This window comes from Falco rusticolus, chromosome 1, assembly GCF_015220075.1.
Source record: "Falco rusticolus isolate bFalRus1 chromosome 1, bFalRus1.pri, whole genome shotgun sequence".
NCBI lineage: Eukaryota > Metazoa > Chordata > Aves > Falconiformes > Falconidae > Falco > Falco rusticolus.
Genome location: NC_051187.1, coordinates 27,629,044 through 27,640,997, shown reverse-complemented (window position 1 = coordinate 27,640,997; position 11,954 = coordinate 27,629,044). Strand labels below are relative to the sequence as shown.

The window sequence follows — 11,954 nt, the reverse complement described above, 5'->3', positions numbered from 1 at the left end:
TCTGCTCTGCCCTGCCTCCCTGCTGCCTGCGCCGGTGCAGGCCGCCCGCCGCCAGACCACAGAGGAGCCGCTGGGCGGGAGGCCCCGGCGTGGCCGCTCTGCCCAGCTCTATGGTTGTGGGCGTGGCTGGGGCGGTGCGTCACCGGAAGGAGATTGTTGCGTTCCGGGCGGTAGCGGTGCAGTTGGAGCCGGTTGGAGGGGAGGAGCGGAGCGGCGCCGGAGCGGGTGGGCCCGCAGGCGCCATGTCGATGTCGCACCTGTACGGCACGGACGGGGAGGATGGCGTGGAGATGGAGAACTTCGAGGTGTCGGACTGGGACTTACAGAACGAGTTCAACCCGCACCGGCAGCGCCACCGGCAGAGCAAGGAGGAGGCCACCTACGGCGTGTGGGCCGAGCGCGACTCGGACGAGGAGCGGCCCAGCTTCGGCGGCAAGCGGTACGGGCCGGGGACGGGGGGAAAGGGGCCCCCGAGCCGAGCTGAGCCGTCTCCTCCCGCCCGTCTGGCGGCCCCCGGCTGTGCCCCACTCGGAGGGGCTCCAAGGCTCGGGTGGCTGCCCCGTTTCGGGGGGCGCTTCAGGCTCTAAACACCCATCAGAACGGCCCGGCTGGGGGGACTTTGCATGTGCGAGCGTGTCGCTGCTACCCGGGGGAAGGAGTGATTTGTTTCCTCGCAAAAACTGCTCGTCAGTTTTTAATATTTCATTTTAAGGGAGGGGTCTAAGGCACAGTAGTCCCCAGGCTTGTGTAGAGACGTGTACCGGTCCACTGGAACAGAATTCACTCACAGGTCTTGTTTTGGCGTAGCTCCAGGGATTACTCGGCACCAGTGAACTTCATCCGCGCCGGGCTGAAAAAGTCAGCTGCTGAGGATTTGTCAGAGGAAGACTCTGATGAAGATGAAAAGCCCGTTAAGCAGGAAGAAATCCCTAAAGAGTTTGTGCCGAAGAAGTTAAAAACTGTGAGTTATCCAGGAAGTTTTGAATTCTGCGTGAGGTATTTATGAAACTTAGGCGGTAGTCAAAGGAGCACTAAAGAAAAGGAGATATCGTTAAAACCAGAGAACAAGATGTGACAGCATGCTGTTAAAAGGAGATATTTTCTCGGTCTTCTGTAGCTTTGTGTTGTATCACAGGGTGTCCTCGGGAAACATCTATCGTTTTAGGCCCTTTTATCTTCCTTAATGTTCCCTTTGGTCAACTGAGGTTGAAATAAAAGAATGGGAGTGATTTACTGCCTTTCAATTACTTTTTTTTTTTTTAAATCTCACAGCACAGTGTGACAAATCTAGGAGTGCTATAGATTAAAAATCAAAGCCTTATTTTTGGTTACCAAAGACAGAAAGAATTAGGAATCAGCTTCAACTGAAGTTGGTGGTAGAGCCTAATAACTGTCAGGTTGTCAGTTTGAGCTTGTCAGGACTTTGCTTTTCCATCTAAGGAATTCCAGGAAACTCCTTAGGTGTCAGGCATCTGACATGGATGGACAAGTCGTGGTGCAGTGAGCTGTGTAGTGTGGTGACAACTGAATTGCTTCTGGGAAGAACTTTCCTTTTGAGTGAAATTACACAGAGCTTGGTTATTATGATGCCTTAAGGTTGTGGGTTTCTTTTTTTTTGTTTGTTTTAACAGGGTGGTAATTTCAAGCCTAGTCAGAAAGGCTTTGTAGGGGGGACAAAATCTTTTATGGATTTTGGCAGCTGGGAGAGACACACGAAGGGAATTGGACAGAAGCTTCTCCAGAAGATGGGTTACGTTCCTGGAAGAGGTCTTGGGAAGAATGCTCAAGGTACTGAGTGTGTGTTTGGTTTTTATTGTTAACTAGTAATTTGGAGAAGAGATTGGGTTCTTCAAAGAACTGCCGTCTCCAGGTGGCTTATAACTTTGTTCTTAAGATTCAGTTGTGTTTTAATTACCATAGGCCAGTTTTATTGGTCTTTTTATTGGCTATTGTTATTTTGCAAGAATAAAACAGAAGTAAGGGAGAAAAATTCCAAAGGTAGTTAGCTTACAGAAAAAGAGATACTATTTTATGTGATGGAATGAAAAAAAAAAAGCAGGGAAATGCAGTTGTGAGTAATGCTCTGCGTTTTTTCTCTTTGGTGTGTTGGAATTAAGTAATTTTATGGCCACTAAGGAATTACTGAAGTGGTAGAAGATACTCTAGGGATAGAGGCAAAATACTGGGCTGGATGTTTGTGCTGATTTGTTAACTTAGAGTACTGTAGAAAAAGCATTTGCTGCTCTCTCTTGGTAAAAAAACCTGCTCCTGATGTAACTACCATCCTCTTAGGTATTATCAACCCAATTGAGGCCAAACAAAGAAAAGGCAAAGGAGCTGTGGGGGCATATGGCTCTGAAAGAACCAGCCAGTCTTTGCAGGATTTTCCTGTTGTGGACTCGGAAGAAGAAGCTGAGGAGGTATTTGTATGATTCTTGGTATATCCATTTCCCTGTTGTGTTGTGCATACAAAATTCAGTTCTAGTATTAGCTTGTGTGTCAGAGGAAACTGTTTGGCCTTATTTTAGATAAGAAGCTAAAGACATAGTACATTAATGTCATTTAGACATACTCTTCTTGTCATCATAGTGTTCTTTGTTGTTTCTGGCTAACTTTATACCAGTAGTCTTACTAGAACTCAATCTTCAAAGAGTCCCTCCAGTAGTCTTTGTATTCTGTTAAAATTAAAAAATATATAACAATACCAGAAACATATGCTAGTATTGTGAATAGGGTGATTGACTGGATCATGGCATCTGAGCTGGTTTGTCATAGTACTTTACCACTTTCCCATCTATTTTGCTGTACAGCATTCCTCATTGATCCGATGGTTATTTTCCTGTGGGAAATAAGAGTGAAATTTGGGGCATGACAAAGAGCAGCAAGCACAACTTTTTTTTTTTTCTTATTATTATTATTTAGGAATTTCAAAAAGAGCTCAGTCAGTGGCGGAAGGATCCTAATGGAGGCAAGAAAAAGCCCAAATACAGCTATAAGACAGTAGAAGAACTGAAAGCCAAGGGTAGGATCAGCAAGCAGCTTTCTGCCCCTCAGAAGGAGCTGTCTCAAGTCAAGGTAAGGTTGATAACCCAAGAGATGGCATCTCTGGGAAAAGTTTGTCCACTTGGCTTATTCCGAGTGCTTTGTAGCTGTCAGTAACCTCATAAAAATCAAGGCCTCAGACTCATCACTGAATCGTGTAATAGACCACTGTGTCACCTAGGACATTTGATCTGTTTTGAAGCAAGTTCTTTAGCCTCAGAAAATGCAAATTAGCTAAAACACATGTTGTTTTGGTGTTTTTTTAATTGAAGATAAGTTTAATTGTTTCACATCTGTTATAGATAAAATGCTCATCCACTTCTGAAAGCACAGCTGTCTTTGTTGGGATTGTACAACTAAACAGATAATTTGAACCATCTTCTACCTAAAAGGGACAGTAAAGGATTTGTCTTGTAGGCAGCTGTTAATTTCAGAGGAATAATTTTATTGTGTGGTTTAAAACAGTATCAAAGTACCTAAGAGTTCCATGCAGTAATGAATAGTATACTACTTGCATCTTCACTGCTTGTAGAATTACTCAGCAAAATAGTAAAACTGAGATCAGAAGAGGAGACTCTTCCTGTTCTAACTCCAAATTGTTTCCTCTTCATTCTAACTCTTCATGTCTGGAGTAGACCTCTTTTTAGAGGCAATCCCCAGCTGCCTCATGCAGAATACCAGTGTGTATTAGTAGCCTCCTGGAGTAATTAAGATACTTAGAAATCTCCAGTTTTCAGTTTGGAGTCAGGGATTTTATTTCCTCCTTTTCCAAATACTAGATGCAGATGTTTTGGGGTTTCTTGAGACATGTTTGTTCTTGTTTCTTGGAAGGTTATAGACATGACGGGTCGGGAACAAAAGGTTTATTACAGCTACAGTCAAATTAGCCACAAGCACAACATCCCAGATGACAGCCCACAGCAGCCACTGGGCAAAGACTCCAAGCCCCAGGGTTTTGCCTTGCCAGAGCTGGAGCACAACTTGCAGCTTCTCATTGACATCACAGAGCAGGAGATCATCCAAAACGACCGGCAGCTGCAGTATGAGAGAGACATGGTTGTCAACCTGACCCATGAGATACAGAAGATGTCTGAAGTTCTCTCACACGAGGAGACTGCAATTGGCAATCTCAGCAAGGTGCTGGAGATGGTGGAAGAGTGTGAGAGACGGATGCAGCCCAGCTGTGAAAATCCCTTGACCTTGGATGAGTGTGCGAAGATTTTCGAGACACTTCAAGATAAATACTATGAAGAGTACAGAATGTCTGATAGGGTAGACCTGGCAGTAGCAATAGTCTATCCTCTGATGAAAGATTACTTCAAGAACTGGGATCCCCTCAAGGTGTGTATTTGATTTATCTGCAGTTCTTACTTGATGGCTTGAGTAGTCTTTATTATTTTGACTCCTCCCCCTACTCCCTGTCCCAGATTTCTGAACAGTATGGAGAGAAGAAAAAAAACCACAAACACAAACCCAAACCCCACTCTGGACCCAGTCTCAGACTTTTCTGTGCCTGAAGGCTACTGTTCTGCAAAGCAGCTAACAATTTAGCTGCTTGTAAGGTTAAAATCAACCCCTTTTGTGGGTGTTGGGAAGAAGAAGTAGATGAAAGCAAAGTCTCTAGTTCTTGGTTTTTAGCAAAAGCAGGAGACTGTCAGGTAGTCAGATATGTGCTGCCATTCTTAATGCTTTGTAGGCTGTGATAGGTAGAATCTGAATTCTCTCTGTACACCTGAAAAAACTCAGGCTATCTTCTTCTCCCCCTGGAGGTATGTTAAGTCCATAAAGTGGGATTTTCCTTTTGTGGGACTTCACTAATCATGGCTGCAAGCTCCTGGCTTGCCTTTTGAATGGGTGAGAAGGCTGGCTGTAGCAGAGTGCCATCAGCCTGCTCTCTGTAGATACCAGCTGAAATTAATGAAAAAGGATAAAGGCTGTTCATGCCTTATCGTTTCCAGGATTGTACATATGGCACAGAAATCATAGCCAAGTGGAAGAACCTCTTGGAAAATGATCAGCTGTTATCACACAGTGGGCAGGACCTGTCAACGGATGCTTTTCACAGGTAAAGAACAAATGAGTTGTACTTCATGCAGCATCTTCAAGTGCTGCTTCCTCAGGGATGGAAAAGAACAGGTACAAGCATGCTTTCCAGATGATTCTCCCGATGTGTCTGTTAAAATCCAGCTGTCAGCTATATAAAAAGAAGCAGCTTTTAAGTAAGAGTTGCCGTTTAGTTTATTTAGGCCTGGGGCTATAGCTTTAAGCTTAACTTTGATTTATTCTTTTTTTGTTTGGTTTTTTACAGACTGATGTGGGAAATTTGGATGCCATATGTCAGAAATATAGTAGCACGGTGGCAACCGAGGAACTGTGGATCCATGGTGGATTTCTTGGATAGCTGGGTAAATGTTGTTCCTGTCTGGATACTGGATAACATTCTGGATCAGCTCATCTTCCCCAAGCTACAGAAGGAGGTAAGACGAGAGGGCTGCATTAGAATGAAGCTGTGCTCTGCATCAGTATTTGAATTTCAGTCAACTAGAACTTCTGAAATACCAGTTTGCTGCCTCTGCTGATGTGTATAGGAGTCTGGGGGGTTGCGTTATGCCTCTTTTTGCATCTGGCAAGACTTTAATGGATGGACTTAGCTTAATCTTTTCTGTTTTACCTCAAGGTCGAAAACTGGAATCCTTTGACAGACACAGTCCCAATCCATTCGTGGATCCATCCCTGGCTTCCCCTGATGCAGGCACGGTTAGAGCCGCTGTATTCTCCCATCCGAAACAAGCTGGCGAATGCTCTGCAGAAGTGGCATCCCAGTGATTCCTCTGCCAAACTGATCCTTCAGCCCTGGAAAGATGTGTTCACACCTGGGTCATGGGAGGCTTTTATGGTCAAAAACATTGTGCCTAAACTAGGTGAGATGAGCCAGACGGCGCTAAATTTCTGAAATCTGCTGGTTGCCACCTTCCCCCTTAAACCTGGAAAAGATACATGTTAGTATGGTTGCCAGTGTTACTTGAAAGAACATTACTAGTAAGTTCAGAGCAAGCTTGCATCTTCTTTTCTGCTGCTAGTACTGTGCATTTTTTTTCTGTGGCAGGCATTTTAGAAAATATGGGGAAGTGCTCTGATTATTCTCAGTGTTTTCTCTCATTTCTCTAAATCATCAGATTCCTCTGTTGTTCAGCTGACAGGAATATCTGATAGCTGTCAGGTAGTACCAGGTTACAAAATATCTCTGTCTTACTCCCCGTTTTATTTGGTCTATGCTAACGCTTTCACAGTGAGATTTTGTAATTCACCATTCAGCCATGCAAACTGGCTAAAAAGCTCTGTAGTCTAAAAATCAGTTGAATGTTTAAGTTTCTCAGTTCTGGTGGCAAATTGTAATCACTGGAAATGGAAGTGTGCTGTTTTGGTGGCAGGTATCAACCAAACAGTTTAAAGATCCTAAATGTCCCTTAGGGTAATGACGTGATACAGGCGCTCCTCAAATCATGTGTGTTCCTAGTGAAATAGGTCATGGCACTGATAAAACTGTGAGTTGTTTTTTCTAACTCTTTTCCCCCTTTTCCCAGGGATGTGTTTGAACGAACTCATCATAAACCCTCACCAGCAGCACATGGATGCCTTCTACTGGGTGATTGACTGGGAGGGGATGATTTCTGTCTCCAGCCTTGTTGGGCTGCTGGAGAAACACTTCTTTCCAAAGTGGCTGCAGGTGAGAAAGCATGAAGGCTGAGTAAACAGGCTTGTGAACACTGTGAAGTGTTTTAGTCACTCCTGTCTAGAAGTAGCTGCCCCAGCACTGAAATTCTTCAGCTGCCAAATGGGGTGATTTCCACTCATAGCTCCATATACCTCAACAATTTTCTAAGACTGTCACAGTCCTTTCTTTTACTGGAAGCTCAGTAATAATAATCTTAAATGGTAATCAGGACTCTCCTCCATAAATGTACCTATTCTGCATTTGATCTGTCATGTTGTTTTGCAGGTGCTGTGCTCTTGGCTTAGTAACAGCCCCAATTACGAAGAGATTACAAAATGGTACTTGGGTTGGAAGTCCATGTTCTCAGACCAAGTGTTAGCACATCCATCGATCAAAGACAAATTTAATGAAGCTCTCGATATCATGAACCGGGCTGTCTCTTCCAGTGTTGGTAGGTGACTTATGGCGATGCTGTATGCCACCACAGTAAGCACAGCCAATGTTTGTTCTTGTGAGACTGTTTAGGCATCGCCCTGCTGATCAGCATTGTAAAGCTCCCCTGAGCAGTGAAATTCTTGCTCTGTCCTTCAGTAACACCTGTAAGGTGCTACTTAATAATTGTGCTTCACTGAAGCAGAAGCAGATTTTTGGTGAGTGGCTGTCTGTGCTGTTAAGCAACTGATTCTCTGTCAGCCTTGCCTGATTACAGTGCATTTTATGTCAGTCAGTGAGAGACCATCATTTAAGGATGTTGACTTCCAAAGCTATAATTTGTTAGTTTTTTCCCCTTTATGGTGAGATACTGGTTCTTCTCTTTGGCTTTAGAGCAGTGAAGTTTCCTTCCACGTGGCTTTCCCCATGGCCTAGAACAGATTGTTAGTAATTTGCTGGGAGTTAAACTGTATAAAAAGAGAAGGCCATGCCTGGGGGAGCAGCACCCAGAATTTGCCCTGCCCTCCAGGACTGAGAGCTCCTCTCCTGCATTCCTCTTGCCTGTTTGCTGTATAGTGTGATGGAGAATCTGCATCAGAAGCATGGAGGATTCCTTGAGGCCCGTTTCAAGTGTTAAGTTTATTTCTGTGGTAAAATGATACAACTATAGGCAAGCATTGCACAAAGAGGAATTCACCTGTTGAGAAATTCCTGGCATGATAGTCACGCAGCCAGAAAGTGAACTGGGGGCTGGTAGTGAAAGTGCTCCTGATGCAATTCTGCTTCCTGCAGTATGGTACTGCTCCATCCCGAGCCTGATTTTGCAACAGTCACTCTCTGTAACCCAGCAGTGCCACATGCAGGCCACAGGCAAGGTTTTGACTTTGAGGAGTGTTTTGTGGTTTGTTGTTGCTGTTCTTTTTGTCATTCACGTTTTCCCTTTGCCAGTAGCAGTGCAGCATCCTCCTGTGCTGTGCATGCTCAGATAGAATTTGGGACTGTATCAAACTCTCTTGCTTCTGCTGCAGTTCTCAAATTCGCCTAATTAGTCTGTGCTGTATTAGCAGTAACAATACAAAATTTAGTGAATTTGAATGTGTATAGGAGGATCCAGAGCATTATTGATTTACTTTGTGTCCCGGACTGGAGTTTACTCATAGATCTTGCACTAGGAACGGACTGGGACCATGTTTTCACGTGTTTTGTCTCTCCAAACAGGTGGGTACATGCAGCCAGGTGCTCGAGAGAACATTGCCTACCTTACCCACACAGAGCGGAGGAAAGACTTTCAGTATGAAGCCATGCAGGAGCGTCGGGAGGCTGAGAACATGGCCCAGCGCGGCATTGGCATGGCTGCCAGCTCCGTGCCCATGAATTTTAAGGACCTAATTCAGACAAAAGCAGAGGAGCACAACATTGTTTTCATGCCTGTGATCGGAAAGCGGCACGAAGGGAAACAGCTGTATACATTTGGACGAATTGTCATTTATATTGACAGAGGTGTGGTGTTTGTACAAGGAGAAAAGACTTGGGTGCCAACATCTCTTCAGAGTCTCATTGACATGGCAAAGTGAGGCCCCTGCTTTGAACTGTGAAGACCATCTTAGTAACATGTTCAGTGTAACTCTTAGAATAAAGAAGTTACGAATTTTTAAATATAGTAAAACCGTAGCTATATGCCAGGATTATTTTTTTTTCTTAGTTCAGGCACTGTCAAGAGATGAAATGACACATGGAAGTCAGTGCTAAGGGAGAAACAAGAAGTTCTGACACTTGTGTAATTGCCACCTGTGAGAGAGGTTTATCAGCAGGTTAGAAGGGACCATGAGAGGAGAATCTCTGTGCCAACGGGAGATGAATGAGGGCTGGTGTAGCTGAGTCCTGAAGGGCTCCAGTGACAGAGATGTCACAGCTCCTTTTCTGCTGCACTGCTCTGGCAGCAAGTTACTGTCCCGACAACTTCTCTCTTACAGTGGGCTCATCTCTGTGGCCTGCAGCCAGGACCTATCCTGCCTCTCTGCAGGTGTGTTGGTGGCTCCTTCAGCCTGGTGCTTGCCTGCAGGCCATCAGCTGCTCCAGGTGCCCCTCTGCCCTGTCAACACAGAGCTGGAAGGGAGGTAATTTTTTCCAGCAAATACACAGAATGAGTGCTGGCAAGACCACAGCACTTCGGGGTACAGAGGTAAGGAAGGGAAACAGGATTATTTTTTTTCCCCCTAGAGATGACCTTATTCCTTACAGAAAAAAGTGCTGATTTCAGTAGCACTGAGCAGCTGGAGGCCCTTGCCTATGAGAAAGCTTTTATAAGTCTGCATTTGCAACTAGACGCTAATACTACAACCCCCTCTCCAATAAGTTCTCCTTCCTGATGCTTCAGAACGTGTGTAGTATATGCAAAGGCCTTGAATTGTTCGTAAAAGGGAGGGGATCGAAAGAGCAATTGTTACACAGTATGCATGGTGTAAAAGGCAGGGTTTAGTGAGTCATAAGTCAAAGCACAACTTTACCTTTTATTAAATAATTCAGGTACAAAAATGTCCCATCACACTCAGTGTTGGAGTGCTGCCACTTTTGGCAGAGCATGGTGACACTGTCAGTGATTGAGCTTCGTCATGGCTGTGCAGAAGCTGCCACAGGAAAAGGTGCAGCCACAAGGTTCCCCCCCGGCACTGCAGAGCACTGTCAGGACTCTGTGGCAGCGGGACTGTGCCGGTCAGTTCTGTCCTCCTTTCTGATGATCTCCAAGTCATCACAGTCTTGGTACATTGGCTCCTCCATGAACTCCCAGACCTCAGGGGAGAGTTCCTTCAGTTTTTGCAAGGGAAACCAGTGGATGGAGGTGTCATTAAAGGTGTCCAGGTACCGAGGGTGAGTGGGGAGTGCCACTTCCTCTGTCCCTTTCAAGACCTGAAAAGCATTTGCAGGAAAAGTTACATGACGATGTGGAACCACTCTGCAAATTTCAGTTAGAGTCTGTGAAGAATGAGGATGGTATTTTAACCTCAACACCTGCATGCAGTGTGTTCTGCAGATAATGTAGAAAGATCCTAAAGCAATTCCATTTTTATACTGCAGCAACCAGGAAAAAAGGTTTTAAAAACAACCACCCTCTTTGCAATTGCTATTAATTTCCTTTCTCATTAAAAGGTGCTTTGTCAACAGAAAGCTAATGTTAAAAAAAACTACTCATACCTTTGCTATGTAAGAATAATCTCTCTCCAATATTCTTGACAACAATCTAGAATAACATAAGGTAATCAGCATTAGACACAATGTTCCTGTGACTTCAGACAACTTTTCTGCACAAGTGTGTGGGACAGAAAAGGTAGGAGATGGTTGATGACTGCAAACGGGATAGCAAGTTGAAAATGAGCGAAACATGGGTATTATTGTCAGAAGCAATAAAGAAGCAGGAGTGAAAGAAGGGAGGAGAGGAAAACACTGCTGGAGGCACCAGAACCTTTCCCTGGGGAGGCTGCACGCACCGTTCCTCAATCCCTTTGAAGCTGTTCCCGATGATGACCATTTTGGCCAGTGCCCCTGCAGACCAGTTCCTCCACAGGAGGTTGTTGTACAAGGCTTTCCCGCAGTGCACCATGTAAAACAGCGTGGCCGATCCCTCAACGTCGTGTTTCCCCTCCTGCGTGTAAACCAACTCTTCCTGTTACAGCTGGGCCCCGGCAGGCAGGCAGCAAAGGCCGGACGGTTCATCCCAGTCCTGAGAGCCCTGCAGGGTAGCTCAAGGCAGGGATGGGGGTCCAGCCCCAGGAGCCCCAGTGGGGACGGCGGTCCAGGCCTTGGGGTGGCTGGGATCAGGGTCCAGGTCTGGGGGGGGGGTGGCTCAGGCAGGATGAGGGTCCAGCCCCAGAAGCCCCAGTGGGGATGGGGGGTCCAGCCCCAGAACCCCAACAGGTGGCTTGGGTGGGGATTTGGGTCTGGCCCTGGGAGACCCTGGGGGTGGGGGGGTCCAGCTCCAGAACCCCGGTGAGTGGGTCGGGGGGGATGGGGGATCCAGCCCTGGTGGGGGTGGCTCAGGTCGGGATGGGGGTCCAGCCCCGGGAGCCCCCCGTGGGGATGGGGGTCCATCCCCGGCGCCCCCCTCACCTCGTTCTCCGGGAGGAGCCGCAGCCCCAGCTCCCGCAGCGCGTCCGCCTCCTGGGCGGAGAAGGCGGGATCGAACAGCGCGCACCGGCCGGGCGGCACCTGCGGGGGAGCGGCGGGGATGGGCCCGGCGGACCCCGACCCGCGCCCCCCGCCCCCGGAGCTCACCCCCCGGAGCTCACCCCCAGCTCCTCCAGCAGCAGCAGCAGGAAGGCCAGCTGGTGCCGGGCGGCGGGGCAGACGCTGAAGCGGCCCAGGCCGTAGCAGACGCAGTGGGCGGGCGGCTCCGCGCTGCTGCCCAACGGGGCCCGCACGGCTCCTGCGGGCACGGAGACTAGCGTCGGCGGGGCGGCGGCCCCCTCCTCCAGCCCCCACCCCCGCCCCGGCCCCCTCCTCCGGCCCCCTCCCCCTCCCTCCCGGCCCTCCGCACTCACCGGCGCTCGCTTCCCAGAACCCGGAGCTCAGCAGATCGTCCCTGCGGGGAGAGCGCAGCGTCAGCGGGGCCCGGCGCCTGCGGCTGGGGGCACAGGGGCCGGGGCCGGGCACTCACCGCGCCTCCCGCAGCCTCCGTAGCACCGCGCCGGCCCCCGCCGCCTCCCCGCCCGCCCGGCGCCGCCGCCCGCCCGCGGCCCGCCACCCGCCCGGCGCCGCCGCCATGTCCCGC

The 11,954-nt window shown here is 47.8% G+C and overlaps 2 protein-coding genes across 2 annotated transcripts; one reads left to right on the top strand and one right to left on the bottom strand.

The window, feature by feature from the left end:
- Positions 1-10: 10 nt before the first annotated feature.
- TFIP11 (tuftelin interacting protein 11) lies at positions 11-8,866 on the top strand. The gene is made up of 12 exons (XM_037375278.1): positions 11-439; positions 808-961; positions 1,632-1,788; positions 2,293-2,420; positions 2,923-3,075; positions 3,874-4,383; positions 5,001-5,107; positions 5,351-5,519; positions 5,720-5,963; positions 6,627-6,769; positions 7,043-7,208; positions 8,408-8,866. Exons 1-12 carry the CDS (start codon positions 111-113, stop codon positions 8,761-8,763), a joined length of 2,616 nt encoding a protein of 871 aa, XP_037231175.1. The 5' UTR covers positions 11-110; the 3' UTR covers positions 8,764-8,866.
- A 778-nt stretch (positions 8,867-9,644) lies between these two features.
- On the bottom strand, positions 9,645-11,947 carry SRRD (SRR1 domain containing). The gene is made up of 7 exons (XM_037375284.1): positions 11,841-11,947; positions 11,725-11,765; positions 11,473-11,609; positions 11,294-11,392; positions 10,675-10,829; positions 10,382-10,427; positions 9,645-10,096 (listed from the first exon to the last, which is right to left on the bottom strand). The coding sequence occupies exons 1-7, from the start codon at positions 11,945-11,947 to the stop codon at positions 9,872-9,874; spliced, it is 810 nt and encodes a 269-aa protein (XP_037231181.1). The 3' UTR covers positions 9,645-9,871.
- Between the last annotated feature and the right edge of the window lie 7 nt (positions 11,948-11,954).